This window comes from Thermobia domestica, chromosome 15 (genome assembly GCF_964235325.1).
Source record: "Thermobia domestica chromosome 15, izTheDome1.hap1.1, whole genome shotgun sequence".
NCBI lineage: Eukaryota > Metazoa > Arthropoda > Insecta > Zygentoma > Lepismatidae > Thermobia > Thermobia domestica.
The window spans coordinates 53,572,158-53,592,776 of NC_137468.1; the positions used below are offsets into that span (position 1 = coordinate 53,572,158).

Here is a 20,619-nt window from a genome sequence, read left to right on the forward strand (position 1 = left end):
TATAAATCTCTAACCGAGGATGGATAACTGTTCCTCCCTGATCCCTCTAAATGACGCCCTCTGAATCTCACCCTTTAACTGACTTATTTTTAGTTAAAGAAAGGTGTGTTTACTTTAACAATCGTAAAGCACATTTACGTCTGTTACTTCCCATGCGAGAAATGGGATTTAGGCGCTCCATTTCAAATAATGCAAGAACTGTACATTTTCAAGAACTGAAGTCTGCTGACATAAAAGATCATATGGAATGATCGAGAGATCTTTCCTATCTCAATCTGTGCTAGTGCTACCTACTAATATATAATATAGGGCGAGAGTATAGTACCTACTAAAATACAAACCTTTCTTCAACAGTTGACAATTTCATGTTCTGCCAAACTCGGTCATAGCGTTAATAAATACAGGTTTTATTGACTATTTTGGTATTCTAACTTAGATGTTACATTTTTAATATTTATATAGAATGGGTCTGCATCATTTATATGTATATTGAGAGATCGGATTTCGTCTGCATGTGCACGGAAAGAAAAACAAATAATTGGGTGAAGTAATTTCTACATTTTGTGACTGAAGTTTGAGAGTTTCTCCGGGGGGGGAATGAATTTTCTTCGGGGGTGAGATTCCCCCCCGGGCTACCCCCTGAATTCATCCCTGATGGTGAGGTTCGATTTCCGGTGGAAGTATTGGTTCTAACACTAGTAGTAGCAGGGGCGGATCAGGACCGACTTCTGGGGGGGCGGTGGGTTGTCATACTGCTACTTTTAAGGGCTCCAAACTTTGGGATGGGTTTTATTTATATATAAAAAATAAGAAAGTTTCCTCTTCTGGGGGGGGGGGGCAATTGCCCCGATCTCCCCCCTGGATCCGGCCCTGAGTAGTAGTAGTAGTAGTTCGGATTCCACTTTAAGTAACAGGTCTCTTCTTACACCATTTGTGGTGGAAAAAGACACAGATTCCAATCAATCAACCTTGATGCATATGGTTCGGTCTGCGTGAATATAAAACAAAATCTTTAGTTTAAATGTCTCGCGTATATGCTCTATACGTAGAGGCATCCCATTTAATAGGGACTGTGCCATTCTGGGAACAAAAAATATTGTTCCGGTTTATATTATATTATATTATATTATATTATGTGCGTGCTTAACTGATAAGCAATTTAGAGAATCCCTTACCTACTGTCAGTGGCAGTTCACAATGCCAATATGGAGAGATTCTCAGGTGTTACGTGTTCACAGTGGACAGATGAGAGAAGAGGTGTTTGTAGAAGTATTAAAATGACGTTATGCTCACTTGTTTCAATTTTAGGAAATACACATGCCTAGTTGTGTAGTAGCTTCCATAGTTAATTAGCAAACCTGACTTATTGACTAACTGACTTCAACTATGATTGGAGAAATCAATATAAATAAATCACTATAAACCACTGTAAATAAACACTTTGCTTATTATGTTGCCAAATGCATTATTAACAGTTTTGTTTCACATTTCATTCTCTAGTCACTTGTGCACCTTCTGCACCTTCTAATACTATTCTACCGTGAAATTACTACTGTATTATTAAAGGAAAGCTTTTGATGCATTTTTAAAGGTGTTCCACTTTAAGCTGTCAAACTATGGTCACCCTACTTATACCACGTAGGCAAAAGGAGAAACACGACAAATGCAAATAAGTGAGGAAATAATTAGGGAAGGATTATATCCCATAAGCTCATGTGGCCTCTGATCCAACTTAGATCCTATTTCATCACAAGCGAGTGCTCTCCTGCCGAACTAGTATGATCCCTTTTATTGCGGATAAATACGAATAATATTTAACTCCTTCTTGGATGTGGGGTCTCATATAGCCTCAGCAATGAACGGGACGCTGAACTCTAAACCCAAAGCTAACTACGGTATGATACTGATGAACACGTTATGTCTATTTCTTTTTTTCTTTTTTTTAATATTTTGAAAACAAATGCGGAGGAAAATTATATTTCTTTGATTCTAATTTCTTGTGTAACGTGCAGCTTCTAATACCGGGTCTTTCAAAACAACACCGACAACGTTTGGGAGATGATTCCTGATACCAAGATAAGGCAAAAAGTATAGACCAATCTGGGTGAACAAATATGTTTTCTTTCAGAGTTATAGGCTTCCGAAAACATGAAAAAATGAACTTCAAAGGTCCATTCTCCAAAATTGTGAGACCTACCGTAGTCGGGTCAAGACTTCACTTAGGAATTAATAGGTGCGCTATTAAAAAATACATGTTTCAGAATCCTCACGTACTTAAGCAAGTTTTTATAGAGAAAGTTTGGCTATGGGCATATAATTTGAAGTACTCACCACCTAATTTGAAATATTCCAAAATGAAGTATTTGTGCACCCAGTTGGTCTATACTTTTTGTCTTATCTTGCTGTCAGGTTCAGAAATCACCTCCCAAATGTTGTCGGTGTTGTTTTGAAACACCCGTGTATAGACTAAAACTATAAATGTAGATGTATGTAAGAAAATCCATCAGTCTTGAGTGGTACACCACAAAGATCGATTTTAGAACCTGTATTTTTTTTCTTTCTTTGAGATTCCGAGATTAGTCGAGCGAATTTTAATTGCCACCACATAGCTACACATTATATTTTGATTACATAAGAAAGTAGTACGAGTTTTTTCTAATAATTTAGAATGAAAATACTATTTGTTACAATCATTAGCTTTATATGTTTTTACAACACAAGAAATAATTATTTAAGGTTATTTATATATTAGCCGCCAAAGTTACCGTCATATATACATAGTAATATGTATATGCTTAGTAATTTAACTTTGGACAAGCATATACTATACTATCTATCTATATAGATCTCTTGGTATCAAACCTTCGGTTAAAATAAGGAGTTACTACAGACTGAGGAACACACGACAATGTAAAGTCACAGACTAAAATAATAGGCTCTCACACATTGTAATTATAGCAAAAGATGCACTGTAATTATTGACTACAATGTTTCCTATTTCATCTCGTACAGAGAAGTAAGCAAGCATTTTGTTTGCCAAAAGATAATGCAGCTTTAGCATCCACTGAAAACACCCAACTACTGTTTTAAGCAAATTAATATTCTCGACAGAAGCGGTGTCGAGTAGCGTTGAGAGAAAATAAAAGCAAGGAGGGGAATCCAATATTTACAACCTCATAATTCTCAAGCTTTCTCAGAAGAAACTAGAGAGACTAACAGCTTCACCGGGACCAAGCATTTGTCATCCAAGTATACTAGTCTCACTAACTTGTAAATGAATTCAGGATGAATGAAATAAGGCATGGAAGAAACGAGTCATTTGCATTCATGAATTTTACGATGAGTGTAGACATTTCAAGAAACGCTTCAGTTCTAAACTCTTACAACGTGTCTCTAATAAAAGAGTATTTTCATTTTTAATGCACCCAAATTCAACTCCTGGTGAGAGTTCATTCCGAGTGTTTTGGTTCGGATTGCACACTATAAACTGCATATTCATGTCTTATGTAGCTTCGATACCGTAAACGTATCAAATAATAATAATAATAATAATAATAATAATAATAATAATAATAATAATAATAATAATAATAATAATAATAATAATAATAATGTCCTACAATTAATAATAGGCCCGGATCCGAAAATTTTTGGGCATCTCTACTTCTTAAAAGAAAATGGTCAGTTACTTCTCCCTCAATAACTATGTTGTCGCACCTGTATGCAGGAAATTTTTAATGCTTTGACCTGAGAAAAGAAAATTCACTTTCGTTTGATTTAATACCATTTATAGGTACGATTGCACGGGGTAAACTTCCCTCCCCCCTTAACTACACTATATATTTTCTGTACAAATTTAGGAAGCACCATTCACCAAACGTATGTAGTTTGGATTGTTTCACAGCACAAAAAATTGGAAAATAAAATTTAAATTCAAAATCAAATAGTGGAGTACTAAAAACTACATTATTTACGTACTATATATTATGCCCATACGTACTTTGTGCATGCTCTGGAGAATTATAATAGAAAATTTACTTACCTGATCACAGATAATGTCCCATTTCTTCTCATCGTCATATTGCTTAAGAAGTTTTGCTTTGTCTGGCGGGAGATCCATGGAGGCCTGTAAATAAACAAATAAAATATTAAATAACCATACAAAATATGTTACCGTTGCGATTTATGTCAAATGAATATTATAATACATAAAAATTACAATATATATAAAAATAAAGCCTATTTTATCATATCGTATTGTATGGATGAGAAAGTTGACAGTTTTTCAAAAACAAAATTTTGAAAAAAAAAATGTGGCGCAAGAAGACATGAACTTAGCTGAATTTAGAAAGCTATAAAACAATGAACGTCACAGAATATCGTACAGATCATAAAGTAGTACCGTCGAAAATGATTAGGACATTTATTACCATGGGTAAACGTGACAGATGGAGGAACAGAGAACTCTGGCTTAGCAATATCTTAGAGAGTTGGATAATAATAATCCAGAGTGGATTACAGTGGCACCATGACACAACCAATGAAAATTTGTTTTTCTATTGCGATGCATGTTCATGTTGAGTCTCATTTCCAATTGGCCGATGTATGACGTAAAACAAAAGAACAGCGAACAGATTGAGCAACAAAGGGAAAGGAACGAGATGGGGTAGAATGGAACAAGTATTGCCAGTATACGATTAGTAATCAATTCACGAGTAATGTTCTTGCAGGACCACCAATTACGCTTTGTTACCACTTTCTACGTTCGCTGCCTTCTCCTTGCTCTCTGTGTGTGCTTTACTGAGAATATGAGCACCAAACTATGACGTCACAAACCACCCAGTTGGAAGTGACTTATACAGTGAGAGACATAGTTTAATATTCACTAATTGTTCTCCGTAAGCCTTCAGCTTGTCTCCGAATTATCTGCATGATAGAGACATTTCTTGGTGTCAAGTAGGAGACAGTACTGCTAGCGACAACAATTAGCCAACTAAAAGTAATTTTAGTTGAACTGTACAGAGACGGATAGTACCGGTCGTCCCTTCAAATATTGCAACGTAACTCAGCTGATTTTCCTACCTCATACAAGGATAAAATTTTGCACAGCGACAAACGTCGAGTGACGATACAATATTCCATTCTTACTTTCATATAATAATATATACTTATATATTTTTAAAAATAAGAGTACCGGTAATTCTATATTGTAACGTACGAAGTCTGGAAGAACTGTAGAAAGTGGGGCAGGAACTGGATGAACAGTATACCTATCATCCTCTTTCCAAATCTATTACTCTTATACCGTACGTGTAGTTTGACAGGGATGCTGCTTCTCACAGACATTATTTAATATCTATCTAGAAAAGTTAGTGAAGAAGAATCTACATAATGGTGACTATATTTCAGTAGGAAATAGAATCATTATGTGTATGCGGTTTGCAGAATACCGTACGCGCTTATTATAGAGTCTGAAAACAAAATTAATAAAAAGTTAGAAACTTGAGCTAAGGATTGTGAAGAATATGGAATGAAAATAGACGTTAGAAAAAAAAACTATGGTGATTAGTACTAAGTGGTCAATGTCACATACAAAAGTATGGAGAGGAGAAGAAAACAGAACCGATACCTGGGTAGTATTACAAGCGATGATACGCAGTATCTGAATTAAAAGCAAAGGTAGGAATGGCGAAACAAGCCTTTTCGAAGAAATTATTATTTTGTGGGTCCTTGAATAAAGAGTTGCGGAAAAGATTTATAAAATATTTTGTGTGGAATATCGTACTCCACAGGACAGGAACAAGGACATTACGCACGAGAGATTGAAAACGACTGGAAACTTTTCGAATGTGAGTGTGAAGAAGAATTAAGAGAACTAGCCGGGTCAAAATTCAAAACGAATGAGGAAGTGTTAGAAATAACAGGAGACAAAAGAATAATTTTAGGTTCAATTAAAAAGAGGAAGAGAAATTGGTTAGGGCATTGGATGAGAAGGAAATTTATCATGAGAGACTTGTTAGATGGTATGGACAAGGAAAAACAGCGAGGGGAGAAAGGGAAATAGTTAATGGACGGTATTTAAAACAGATAAATCGTATGTGAAGACGAAGAGATTAGTTGAAGACTTGCGATGCATGGAAGCTTTACAGTTGAGGCAAGTGATCTGCTAACAATGGCAGAATAGCTATGATGACGTACGAAGATGAACAGTATGGGAGGAATACATGTGAAATAGAATAAAATGCAAATGTATTTAATTACGGTTACAAAGTATGGGAAAATATTGAAAAAAAATCGTACTAAAAATTGGAAAATAATTGTACTCTGTATTCTACACGTGTACAAAATAATTGTACTTTTGTATTGTGGAAAAAATACTTTTTTTTTAAAAAAAAAAAAGTAATTTTCTTACAAACATTATTTTTCACTTTTTAAGTACATTTTTTAAAAGAAACAGTTTTTTTTTTAATTTTGTAAAACATTTTATCAGTTGTAAATAGGTATTTACACTATTACAATAAAACAGTATTCATAAAAATAATACACCTGAAGTACGTAAATTTCCTTGACTTATTTATTTTTATTTTTGTTATCTTAGAACTCTTGTCTCCTACTGTTGTGACATAAAACGAAGTGAAGGATGCATGGCCGATCACATCCATGGGCTTGTTTGCTTTTATAAAAGTGTAGTAATTTATGTGTTCTTTCTCACTTCCTACTTATTAAAAACAACAAAACACATTTTTAAAAAATCACAAAAGTTTTAGAAGTTTCATTACAGAGAAAAGAAAGTAATATCATACAACACCTCATTCATATGGATTATTATGTATGAATATGGATTTATCAACTATGCAGGTTTTTTTTAAAAAAATGGTAAAATACAAATGTTAAATATGCGCATTCCTTGCTTAAATTGAAATTGCTAATTTTGATGTTATCATGGGCATCCGCAAGGAGGGATACGGGAGATACCGCGCCCGTACCTGGAATTCAGGTGAATCCACAATTTTGAATTAAGTTTCCGTGCCCGAGCATAATTTTCAAAACTTAATTCTCAATATAGATACATATTTAATTTTCTACATTTTAAACTTCTGTTAAAATACCTATTATATGACTACATGGGAAGCTGCATTTCATAAAGGTTACCGACCTTTTTGTCTCACTTTGTCTGATATTTGCCCATCTGTAGTAGAAAAAATTAAATGAAATCATTAAGTTTTATGTTCCACGGCTATGCCGGCTAGGCTAAAGGAGCCGTTGATAATGAGAAATGAAGGAAATAGTGGAATGGAGAAAGTGCAGGGAAATGGGAAAACCCCAAGAAAACTCACGCACATGTTTGTTCACCACACAGTTCACTTGGCACGAACTGGGATCGAACCAAGGACCCCATGCATCACAGGTGAATACACTACCATTCAGCCACCGCAGCCCCAGCGTAGGCTTTACATTCGGAAGCTTGTAGCACTTAAACCGTGCAGCAGGCCTCTTGAATAGTTTTGTTCGCAGTCGCACCAGGTGAATACTGGGATGATACCACGCATAAATCAGCCTCTTCGCAACTAAATCCTTTCCACGTCCTTTCCCTATACGAAGCCGAGTCTTAGATGCCAAAAATCCATAGATATTTAAATAAATTAATAAAACGTGGGAAATCTGCTCCTCCCTCGTACCGTACTAAAAATCCCAAAGATGCCAATGTATGCTCTATAGTAGCTTGCCAGCGTGTACTCAATTATAATATTTTAAACATATGTATTCCACTGTGGAATTAGATAGAAGTGAGTTCTTTCGATTTTTAAGCGAGTCCTTGAATGCATTTGGTTGAATCAATCTATTACAAAATATATTTTCTCATGCTCTTCCTGTTTTCTATAGGCAGATACTTTTGATCAACAAACTTCCCGAAGTCCACGAGTGGGAAAACGTGACTAACGCTACCTCTGAAGCTCAACATTATTTTATGCTTACGAGTAAACAACTATTACACGTTCATAACATAACGTCCCCTTTCTCCCCTATTTCTCTACCTCTAGAATATGTCGCGATTCTGTGATAGCATGTCTGTAAAAATGAAAAAAAGAAAAAAAAACAATTGAATCCAGCAAGGGAGAAATCTCAATAAAATGGTCGTAAAGAGAAACTGAAAAATATAAAACTCACCATCTTCATAATTATACTTTGAATGCTGACGTTTTATGGGTTTTTCCTCTTTAACACTGCTTGCTGGTAGGAGAGTACATGAAATTCTGATGTTATTTTACCATCTCCCCCATCTTTTCTCTTAAATGTCACGTAAGAGCAAAAACTCTATTTCCAAACCTAACATTGTCTCCCCTTTCAAAAACACAAATGCAACATTCGAAAAGAATCTGTGGCTACAGAGACTTTTTGCACAGTTACTTGTGTGTCTGATATTTTTGATCATTTTCGTTCGCGCTTTGTCTGAATGTTCTTTCCGAAAGAAAGTTCTAAAGACGAAACGAAAACTAGAAATATGGTATCAAAGTGGAAAGTTATATTGAGACTTCAGAGTTTACTTTGCGGACACAGTAACTATGGACAGTATAGCATAAATAAACTGAAATTCCCTTGTACTCGAATTGTTATTCCTCTAAAACATTGGTATTAAACATTTTTTCCGCGTACCCTTAACGTTACTTTTCCACTTAATAGTATAACCCCGAGTTAAACTATCATTATTCCAAATGTTAGGCAACTTTATCAAAAGTACATAAATTTATTACTTATAACTAAAATAGCACAATTTTACTATAAAATCATGATATAAATTTAATGGAACTTCTTTTCTTTAGTTTAACGTCCAACGATTATGCACCGAGGTTTAGAAATGGCCAAAATTTTCGGGAATCCAGATTCCGAAATCGGAAATTTCACTTCCCGAATTCCAGGATTTTTTCGATTTTACTTTCCGGATTCCGGAAAGTAAAAATTCCGGAACTGACCATCCCCACCGAGGTTAAGGCTGCACTTATGAAACGCAATTGTCGCGTGGGTCTGGGAATTTTGAGTTAAATAGTGCAATTTATGCATTGCAAAACATTCTCCGATTCAAGAACGAATCGCGCGAACTTAACTCGGAGGAAGAAGTAATCTGTGTGGAGGACAATGGGAGGATCATGGGGCTATTTATCGGTCTTGTCACTCATAAAAAAGAAACCATACGGTCAAATTACATTTTCAGTTGTACGTTTCTGATCGCTCCTGTTGCACAATACAACTGTTTCTCATTCTTTTGTAAATACCCTGTACGCAAGAAAATATGGATTCATGAGTAAAGTTGAATGTAACTCTAACTGGTGTTATCAACAAACTTTTTACGTTTTTTTTTCTCCCTAGGGACGCGAGTACAATCAGAGTAAAAATTGAGAAATTGATGTTTCTGGGATTTCTGTAGCGCGTAAACTTCGAATGAAGATGGTGATGAGATGGACGATAATGGTGGATTGGCGAAAGGAGGAGGAAACGGGAGATCCTCGAGAAAATCCACGCACACTGTGTCCATCACACAGCTCATTTTGCGATATTTAAAGCGAGATGCTGTTACAGTTAGCTTGGCACAAATAATATATTATGAACTAAAATGTATTCTGCTTTTTTCTTTTTTAATTTTACGTATCCTCAAAGAAATTATTATGTATCCAAGGTTGATTAAAACTGTTCTAAAAGAAGGTATTCATTTATTATAGTGGCCAGAAGTAGGATCCCTTATAGCGATTAATTGTATGTGATGAATACATAAGACAAATCTTCCTAGGTTGAGGATCCTAATCCAATAATACTGCTAAGGCTTCTAGTTAGATCTATAGCTTGTAATGGACAATAGTGTGTCCGTGACCTCACCAGTTTTCCCTCCCTCTTTGTTATGCCACTGGGTTTTTCAGCATTATTCCCTTGTGTTCATCATTCGTATTTCTCGAACTACGGTACCGGTATGTTAATTTATTTTATTTTTCCTGTGCTCTCTGCAATTATTGCATTTAAAAAAAAAAAGAAAAGAAAAGAAAAGAAACACGGCTCCAAACGAGTTTGAATTTATATCTTAATATTAATAATCATTATGAGTATCATATAACTATCTTTAAGGGACGCTAACACGCTCCCCCCCCCCCCTCAAACTTCTTTAGTCGTATTCATAGCATGGATATAAGTTTATATTTGGAAACATAAAACGCATACATAGTACTTGAATTCTGCCTTCGTCTGCTGATTCTACTTCCCGTCTGCTGCTGAAATCTTGCCTACTAGGAACATACAATAATTTACAACGGGGATTACTTAGAAACAATATACAGTACTAAGCTGTTGTATTGGAAATAATATGTTGACCCACTGACAGAACACTGTCTTTGGTAAGCAGGCTCATAGGTTCGATTTTATAGGTTTAACTATGTCAAATTCGTATTGGATGTCTACATCAGTACGTGAATATGGGGTTAAATTTCTTCTAAAATAAATATTTTCAAATGAAGTTGTCGGTAATTTATTTAATACGGATGATTAATATTTATTAACAATTCGTGAGCTTATGACAAAGAATGAAACAGTACAGTAATAATTAACTCACTTTAATCTTAATTATTTGTAATCAATCATGTCGTCTTAGCAGCATATAATATTAGGCCAAATAAGTAATCACGATTTAAGAAAGACAGCTGTCTACCCCATAAATTATTACACAGACTACAATCAACTACTTTCTTCTTCGTCTTTCTCATGTCTCGTGACTTGGTCACTAATGATGGTACTAAATAAAACTCTCAGTTAAGGTAGAACAACGCTTATTAGTAAACGAACCAAGAGAAGATAAATTACTTTCGTGTCCAAAACAAAGGCACAGCACAGAAACAACGAAACAAGAGGGCTCCAAAGGAGGCTTAAAAATTTGTTATGAATAAGACCACCCAAACTTCACTTCTCTAACAATCACTGACAATGAGAAGATTCCCACCATCGTTAAACTTAGTTAACAATTGACAAAGGGGGTTACGGTGACAGGGAACTTACCTAACAAATAGATAACACTATTAAAATTATCTTCAATTACTTTACTGCATGTATTTATACTACTACGTTTCTTGTTACTTAAAATAATGAAAGTAATAGGTTTTCTGTAAGGAAGGATTATATTATCTGGCGTTCAATATATTTAGAATGACTTAAGTATGTGCATGTATTTTGTAGAAAAATTAGTTGCGTCTGAGAATAAAAAGATGCAAGAAGTACTAAGTGTCATTTTTTGGCGGTACGCAGTACCAGCATCTTAGCTTGAATATTATATATAAATTGTACGTGTTCCACATTCTTTAAATGCCTACATTAATGCATTAACAATATCACAAATGAAAATAGAAAGGAGAGTACGTCGGAGGACATTAAAAGGATAGAAATTACTTTAATAACATATCCATGCGAGTACCGGAGCATTTTTTTTTTTCAAGAACGCTGGAACTAATGGAAAAAACGTCAGTTCGTAAAAAAAAAAAATAATAATTGAATACATTGGATAATATTCAGGTTGGGAGGAGGGGAAAATGTCATTAAACTATGTCTTCTTTCCACTTTGAACAGTGCAAAATGTTCTGTTAGCGAAATCAAAAATAATTATAACTGCTTATTCTTAACATTTTTTCCCCCCACAACACTACGAAATTCTGAATGGCAAGTAGCGACATTGCAGTAAGCAGATAATAAATAGTTGTACGGTTTTTAATAAACACTTTTGACTGTCTCTTGTCTTGGCACATAGCACTATTTTTGCCAGATGATGTATGTATCTCCTTAACTGTTTCGAAGATAGATATTCACCCCTTTCTAACTTTTTTTTTCTTTCTTCTTTTCAACCTAAGCCCTCCTCATTAATCTCCAGCGCGCATATCTTTAATACACGAGCTTCCATGTTCGATTCCCTGTGAGAAAACATTGAACACATTACGGTAGTCCAGATTCTACCTTAAGTGCACGTTCTAGGGTTGCCAACTGACCGGTATTTTACCGGCAGTGCAGGAAATAACGTAGGTATTCTGAATGAGACCAGTGGCTGGTCTTCGTAAGATTCCTTGCCAGACATAAATGTAACTTATTATTTTAATTTTTTGGTCGATAGCATCAAACAAAAGTTAAAATATTAAGAAAAATTCAAAGGAAATTTACTCTGTAACTTTCATATCTGACATCTAATTTTTTTCAGACTTAGCTATAAATTAAAATACAATTATTCTTTATTGTTTCTGATTATAACTAAAAGGTGTATTAAGGCTAGTAGAAGTATGATAAAATTTTGAACACTGAGTATACTACCTGGTTTATTTCGTTGTATACTTATTATCCTCATTAGTGGATTTAAAGTACTTAAAAAAAAAACTCAAATGTTTGTGTACATATGGGTTCAAATAGAGGACGCAGCTTGCGACGGAATGTCGGTAAATGTTAGTGTTGGCAACATTAACAAGTCCACGTCTTATATAGTCTCGACGCTCAAAGGGACTCTCAACTTCAATAAACAAAAACTTTCAAGCTACGGAATAATCTTACAAAATATGTGCACGCCTTTTTTAATTATTATTATTATTATTATTATTTTTAGTGCAAACTAGTGAACATTTCGTTCACCTCAATCATACCTTTAAATATGATGAATTCATTTAACTATCTTACATACAGAATGACACAGTTCTTTATAAAACTTAACGCTGCTTCATATACTTAGTACTTTTTCTTAAGCTGCAAAAACTACTTCAACCTCAAAACTGCAAAAACTATATTATATATATATATATATATATATATATATATATATAGTGTAGACTCGATATATTTGATTCATTACAATTCATCAGAGGTCTTAAGTACGCAGTTGGATAAGAACAAATTTGTTGTTATCAGTTTGTTATAGTTACCACCTTCAAATATCATAAAACACATGATCCTCAAACACACATATCAGATTTTTAGTTTTTACGATATTCCTTAGTATACCATATACACATACAGAAAAATCTACGAACTAAATAATACGATATTCCCTTAAATAGCACCAAATTACAATTGATACATATATGGATAATACGCAACCCTAATTGATATAATTAATTAAGTAGGTAAACATGTAAATGCACTGTACCGAACATAATTTAAACACAATTAAAATTGTTTAAACTGAAGAGAAATTTTGAACCATCAGCAAAATTGTAATTACCATTGTTCAGCCTGCAGGGCTTATGAAACAGTATTACATTTTTAAAAGCCAGAGGCAATATTTGAAATCAATTAAAAAAAAACTAAAACAATCTACATGCATTACAATATTAAATGCATATTACTTTTATCCCTTTACAAAAGCACTAATTAACGATTCCACAAAATAACATTTAAAACAATGAAAATATTTACATTATAGTGAAATGAAAACTAAAGTTACTTCAGTGATACGTAAAAGTGAAAAAAGGAAATCGTACATAATTGCGGAATGTAGTTATTTACGATTACTATTTTTAAAAACTATTCTGTGAACACCATATTGTGCTAAGATGGTTATGAGAATGTTACTGAGTTTTCTGGTATTTCCTTCGTAGAATCTTCTCAGACAAAACACGCTTCGCTGAACAATACATCAAACTTCCTGTTCTGTATAATTTTTATACTCCTTTTTCCACCAGTTAACCTTGACAGTGTGTTCTCAACCTATTCCAAGGAAACATCAATTCTTAGAAATTTTAACACCATCAGAATTTTATACGGTAAATTGACTCAAATCTGCCGACTATGTTTTTCACTGTCACATTTAAATAACAAGCCACGTAGCACTTAATGTTTTATATAAGCAAGACAAGTTTAATCATGACACACCGCAAATGGAGTCAAGCAGGCCGGCTGATTGTATCTCCTATTTTAAATGGATATTATGTTTTAAAATAAGAAAATCCGAACAAGACAGCAGCCCTCGTTAGGTTTATATGCATTTTAAAATACAAGTTTTAAGATCTCCTGTCATCTGCAGTTTCTATATTTAGAGTATTAAAAATAAAGAATAAAAGAAATACAATTTGCACGCAACTTCGGAGCGAGAGTCTTCAACCCTACGGTTAGAGGATATAAAATGTTTATTATTATGTTGTTACAACTGTCTAAGGAACAAAGAAAATAAATATAGAAAGAGACTAATTTTATACACAGGCTCGGCCATTTTGGTTTTTTTACATCGCAGATGAAGCACGCAGACAGTCTAAAAATATAAGAATTAACAGTTTACATATACACGGTATTATTATCTAACCCTTTTAAAAAAAACTATAAAATGCTTTTAAAGCATATACTACGTAATATTTAAAACAACACTGTAGTCCACAGGGGTCAGTTTCCCAAAACTTTCAGCTACATACTCTTTTCTTACAAGTTGGAAATATTATGACACCAAATACGGTGCTAGAACAGTGAGTCACTTTTAAATACGAGTAGTGTTGTCGCTTTTAATGCGTTGTGTCCGGTTGTAATTTTACGATACACAAAGAATTATATTACGAGTTCTACAATGTATTATAAGACTAGTACCTTTTTGCGAGGAAGGCCCCTGTTATATGTTATCTAAGAGATGTTTAGCTCTACAATAATATATTATCAAGTTCAGTGTAGAAAGGAGGCATTCACTAAGTGTTGGCATAACTTTTTCTTGTGCTTTATTATTTTTTTAATCAATTAGAAAAACAACATATGCGATCTACAGAACTTATTTGATCTTTGACCAAACTTCGTACAGAGGTAGATTTTGACTTGCTAAGTATGAATGTGAAATATTTTCCTGTATAAAGACTTGATTCCAGGGAAAATAGATATGAAGGCTGAGGATTAGAGTGAAATTTTCGCAAAAGGAAGGAGGAAGAAAAAAAAAATCCTATTTAGAACAAGAATTACGGGAATTTGAATATAACTAGATGAAAAATAAATGCAATGTGTCCTTATAATCAAGATTTGCTCAAAACAAGAAGGAACTTATTTTCTTTTCCCCAACTCAAAATTACGAAATTTGTTACTAGTTACTTTATATTTTTACGCGTCCTGCCGATGATACACTGATACACGTGTGACCAGGAGTCGAAAATTCCCGGGCATTAGATCGCCATGGTGACTAGACATAAGATTCTGGCGCCTTTTTAAAAAAAAATATTGTGGCGCCTCGGTCAGAAGAAAAAAAAAATTGAGCACTGCATGAGATATTACATGCTTGGCAATTAGATTTTATATATGATGAAGATTAAATAGAAAAGGTCTATTAAGTTAGAAACCTACGTTTTTTTTTTCGTTTCACTAATCAAAGTTTAATATTAATTTTTTGCACAAAAGTTGTATGACAAAGATTACAGTTTAACATGGAAATTCAAGCCGTAAGTTCTCGCGTTAGTATCGTCCCGAGTCCCCTACTCTAAGAGCAATAAGGTTAAGTTTGGTTATCGGAGAGTTGAGGCTTCCACCAGTTTTCTTCTCAAAAACGTTATAGTACGCAGTATAGAGACTTCATCTTATTACAGACACCACATTCCTCTATGGTCTTAAAGCATTAGGGGAAGGTCGGGTAGTATCGGACACTTAAGGAACATGTGATGTAACAACTTTATGATAATCAGAAATTAAATAAAAAAACTCATATATGCAATCCTTATACATATCTTTATAACACTATATAAACCATATTTCACTTTTACTACAAAATTTTGAGAAACTGGTAAAAATGTAAAAGTCTAATTTTTCAAGATATGAAAAATTGGCGGGTTATATCGGACAGATCGGTTATTACCTTCTTACATTCCTTACATGTCTTCTTACATACCTTGCTAGCTACAGATTGTTATGTTGAATTGCAAATATCACATTTATAATAAAATGCATCTCCTTCAAGACTTGCACAGTCTTCATGTGCCCACCTTTGCACGAACTACACTGTATCCAGTCGTCATCAAAGTCTTCCCCAGAAATTATGCAATTAGTCTTTGTTTCACCGTCTAAGTTCAGAGACTTCCTTGCTTATTTCTGATTCTTTCCCTTTGCTCCTTTCGCAACTGTTACAGTTTACTTCTTTTGTCGAACTGAAATGCTAGTTTCAAAAATTCTTTCTTGTTGAGGGGCATTAGCTAGCTGTCCAGATCTTTGACAAGACTATACAGTAACTCATCCTGTTCATCAATAAAAGTATTCTGAAATTTACCCATTGGCGGTTTTACTTGAATTTCTTTTCCCAAGGAAAGAAATCTTACCCTGTCATCTAAAGTGCTTTTCGCGGCGGAAGACTGTTTACTTGTTTCTCTTGTACTCATCCCACCACTTATTACTTTTTCAATTGCTGTTTTCATATTTTCCTCTGACCATTTACCTCTCTTTTTGTCCATTTTTACCTGAAAAACATGAGAGAACTATAAGACTTCGCATCGAAACTTCGAATATTGCTGTCCGATATTGCCCGCCAACACCCTGTCCGATACTACCCAATCAACATGCATGATAATAAAGAATGTTGAAATAATTTGTCTTGCAATGAAGCCAATGATACATTGACAATCAGGATACGAAACTACTACAAAAATGTAAAACTACTTAAATTCATATTTCACTTGCCTTTATTTCTGTAATTAGCCGACAAAGTTAAATACATGCAGCCACAAACAGCACAAAACGTACAAATCGCCGCACCACATATACAGCTTTCAACGTACTATCTCAGAATGTTGGCGCCACGCTTCCCTCACAAAGAACTACTAACACGTGGCTAAAGAGTGTCGCCATCCTGTTCCGAAAATAGTGAACTATACACTGTCCGATACTATACGCTGTCCGATACTATCCGACCTTCCCCTATATGTATATGCATTCGATTTTCCGGTAGAAGAAGGGATTTTTGGCTTTAATAGAAAATAGAGAACTCAAAAATTACCGTTCTATATCTGATGTTGAAAATGGTCCTAAAAAGAGTTTTGTGTAAAAACGTCGCAGATCAAAGTATACATTCTTCCAGAAAGCAACTGTGTAATTTTGCTTGCTCATGTTAACCTGCAGAATGTCAATCTTCAATTATTTGTTTTGAAAAACTGGTGGTTTTGAGTTGTCACTTCTTTGTTAAAACTATGATTACAAGATGATGCATCCAACATCTCCGTGAAAACACTGCCATCAACATGAGTACTAATTATCACACATACGTCAGTACTGACGATACCGCATAGAAAGAAAATTAGTGTTCTTACCAGAAAGCCAGTATTCCACACAAATGACAGCCCCACCCACTTTTAATAATGGAGCACTAATTTGGGTAACTGTATAAAAATACTTCATTAGTGCTGATGATACCGCTTAGAAAGAAAATTCGTGATGTTTATCTCGTTATGAAAATGAAGGATCAATTGTTTCCTTTGATGATGCCATTACAGATTGTTTCTTTTGGCTTTCTGTATGGAGCACTAATTTTCTTTATATAAAGTATCAGCAGCACTAATTTACCACTACTTCTGGCATATTTTCCAAAATTAATGCTCCATTATTAAAAGTGAATAGGGTTCCTGAAGATAGCCTTAGCAATCCCCTTTTAAAAAGGTGAAAAATTGGCTTTTTGGTAAGAGTACTACAATACTTTTAGGCTTATGTTTAATAATCAGTGCTCTTGTGGGTGGCGCTGTCTTACGGAGGTGCATCCAACTTCAAGAGGTCTTACTGTATTATAATAAAAAACACACTGTAGTCTGTAGTTTTTATCAACTTTAGATCGTCTGACGTAACCATCTATTTTTAGGCATTGAACTTACTTTCTCTTTTGTCTCTCTTTTGGATGACATCATTTCCGGAAAATGCCATCACTCCAACTGCAGAATATGTCTTCTGAAGATTGACAACGAATCACAACAGAAAAAGACAGGGAAGTACTCACAACGTCACTCAGATTGTCAAATAACATTAGTGTCGTTGGAATTAAAAACCATATTACGCAAATCTAAGTAACGATTTTTTTTTCTAAATGTGAGTTTTCATTTAAAAAGAAAAAAAGGAACATTGAGAACGGATACTTAACGTAGTAAACAGATGGGTTAGTTATGTCATATCCTTCTGATGTTTGGAAAAACACCAAGTCATTTGGCATCCTCTCCACATTTTTTTAATCCACGAAATGAAAAAAAAAAAGATAAAAAAGCTGTGAACTTGGGAAGTACGTCACGCACGATAATCGTGTCCCATTTTATGAGGACTGAGGAAATGCAAATTCTATCTATACTGTTGCGCATTACACACGCGCATAAACAAGACTCTTAAACACGTTCAAGAACAGTGCTCGAGTTGAACTAAATTTGTCACACTGTTTTTTGTCGTCTTTTTTAACTTACACTTTGAAAAAATAGATCTGAGTTACAGGAAGTGCAGCATGTGTTTATATTTTCATTTGAGAATATTGGGGTCTGGTGTCACTCAGCGGTAGAGCGTTCACCTTGGTGCGTGAGGTCCTTAGTTAGATTCTAGCTCGAGCCAAGTGGGCTTTGTGATAGACAAATACAGTTTGTGTGTGTTTTCTCAGGATTCCTCATTTTCTCTCACTTTCATCAATCCACCATTTCATTCATTTTTTTTATCATCACCGTCATTTATACCCTACACGGCATAACCGTAAGAAGTGAAACTGAAATATTTCATTTTATTTCATTAAAGAACATAACATGTGTTGAATCTATCAGCATATCAAGATTATAAACAAAGTAACATCACATTATCAACACTTATAATATCAGAGTTCGATAAAAGACGACGAGATGACTAGTGTTGGCCACAAGACAAGATATACTATTTTTCTTGTCTCATTTTTTAAAAATCAAATTCTCGCCTCGTCTCGAAATTTTCAAGTCTCTTTTTTATAAATTTACCATGTGCAATATTTACGCCCTTATTTTTTCTTAATTTAATCTATAAGTTACCAGAATCCTTTCGCGTCACGAGAAGTTCATGGAGGGTATGATTTAACGTTTAAACCATATTTGTTATTGAAATAATATATATATATATATATATATATATATATATATATATATATATAGAGAGAGAGAGAGAGAGAGAGAGAGTATTATTTAAAATACATTACTGGTGTGTATGTAAGACGGGATTTTGCGAATTGTGACCACCTAACGGGGCAAAAGGAACTTTTTTTTTTTTTAACAGTTCATCAAATTTTAAAATTATTATACGTATAGAAATCTCGAAATGTTGCATATTTTCCACGTATTCTAGAGTGACGAAATAATGTTGCTTTAAGAAACCCGACCACCACGGAGGAAAGGAAATTTATTTTATTTATTTTTGTTTACGAGATATCTGAAAGCATTAGAGGTAGAATCTTGAAATCTTGAGTAAAGAGAGTCTTCTTGGACTCTAGACTGTAGATACAACGGGATTTTGCGCAATGCAACTCTTATGGGACAAACGGAGTGTTTCCCTTCTGCAGATCTTAAACTATTACGCATAGAAACTTAATGCTCGCTGATGGGCGTGATCGATTCAGTTGATCCCAAGATATGGTCATTCAAAAATCGGTTCCCCATATATTCCAAAGGAAGTAATTATGGATATCATACTTAGTTGACGCACTACCTGCAGCGCAGTTGAGATTAACGGATTTGTATAATGCTCAGGATACAAAATACTCATATGTCCGTGCAAAACAACTAAATTAAATGACTATTACTAAATGAGTTTCTACTCGACAAGTCTAAAGACTTATTTATTTTCAAATGTCCACTCTTCTTACTAATTTTTTTGAGTGGGGAATAGACGGTGAGGGAACATCCAAACTTCAATTTTCACGTGGTGTACACCTGTAACACTATTACTACTAGTTTTTCTTCTCGATCTCTGATCTTTCCTGCCCTTAAGAGAAGGATACGACAAAAGTTTATGAAATGCAATCCCAAAGAAGGGAAGGGCTCTTAAAAAATATTTTCGTCGTTCACCACATAATCGGATCTTGCGAAATACGAATCATAGGGAGAGGAAAAAACGACCTTTGAAATTTAATTTCGGCGTTCATCACTTTAGAAACTATTAGGCGTAGGAATTTAGAATCTACTGTAAAAATAAATCCATATAATAGAATAAATCTATCTACTCTTTCACTGCTTCACGTTATCACTGGAATCTCCAAAACTCTTAGATGTAAAACCTTGAAATTTATATTAATGTTTTCTCTGCGCCCTTAGATATTACTCATCATCCCTAATAATGTCAACTGTGGTCCAAATCCACAGGCTGAGAATTTTAGTCCCTACAGTTCTTGAAACATGTCTCTTCTTCATTTTAGCAGCCGATATCTTTAAGAGTCTTCATCCCGGCGAAATTAAAATACCACTAACTTTACAGTAATTATGTGATATCTTCAAATAGATAAAAGATAATCGAAATGTGAAACAAGAGCGCCCTAGACAATATTATTTTACATGAGAAACCGTTATCACGACTCACTTATCTGCTTTCGATTTCGAGCCGTTTTGAAAATTGGTATTTATTTTCGCGTTTCTAAATAGCTGAAAACGGAAAGCCACTAGGTGACTTGTGATAACGGTACCTCACGTAAAA

The 20,619-nt window shown here is 34.3% G+C and overlaps 1 protein-coding gene across 4 annotated transcripts in view; it reads right to left on the reverse strand.

The window, feature by feature from the left end:
• Positions 1 to 20,619, reverse strand: part of Frl (formin-like protein) — a 318,309-nt gene that overhangs the window by 190,201 nt on the left and 107,489 nt on the right. For all 4 annotated transcript variants that reach the window (XR_014128428.1, XM_081739698.1, XM_081739699.1 and 1 more), the window contains exon 2: positions 4,043 to 4,126. Coding sequence is in view for 3 of the 4 variants with exons in the window: in XM_081739698.1 (XP_081595824.1) it covers positions 4,043 to 4,126 (84 nt within the window). In the remaining variant the exon portion in view is untranslated. The remainder of the gene's footprint in view (positions 1 to 4,042; positions 4,127 to 20,619) is intronic.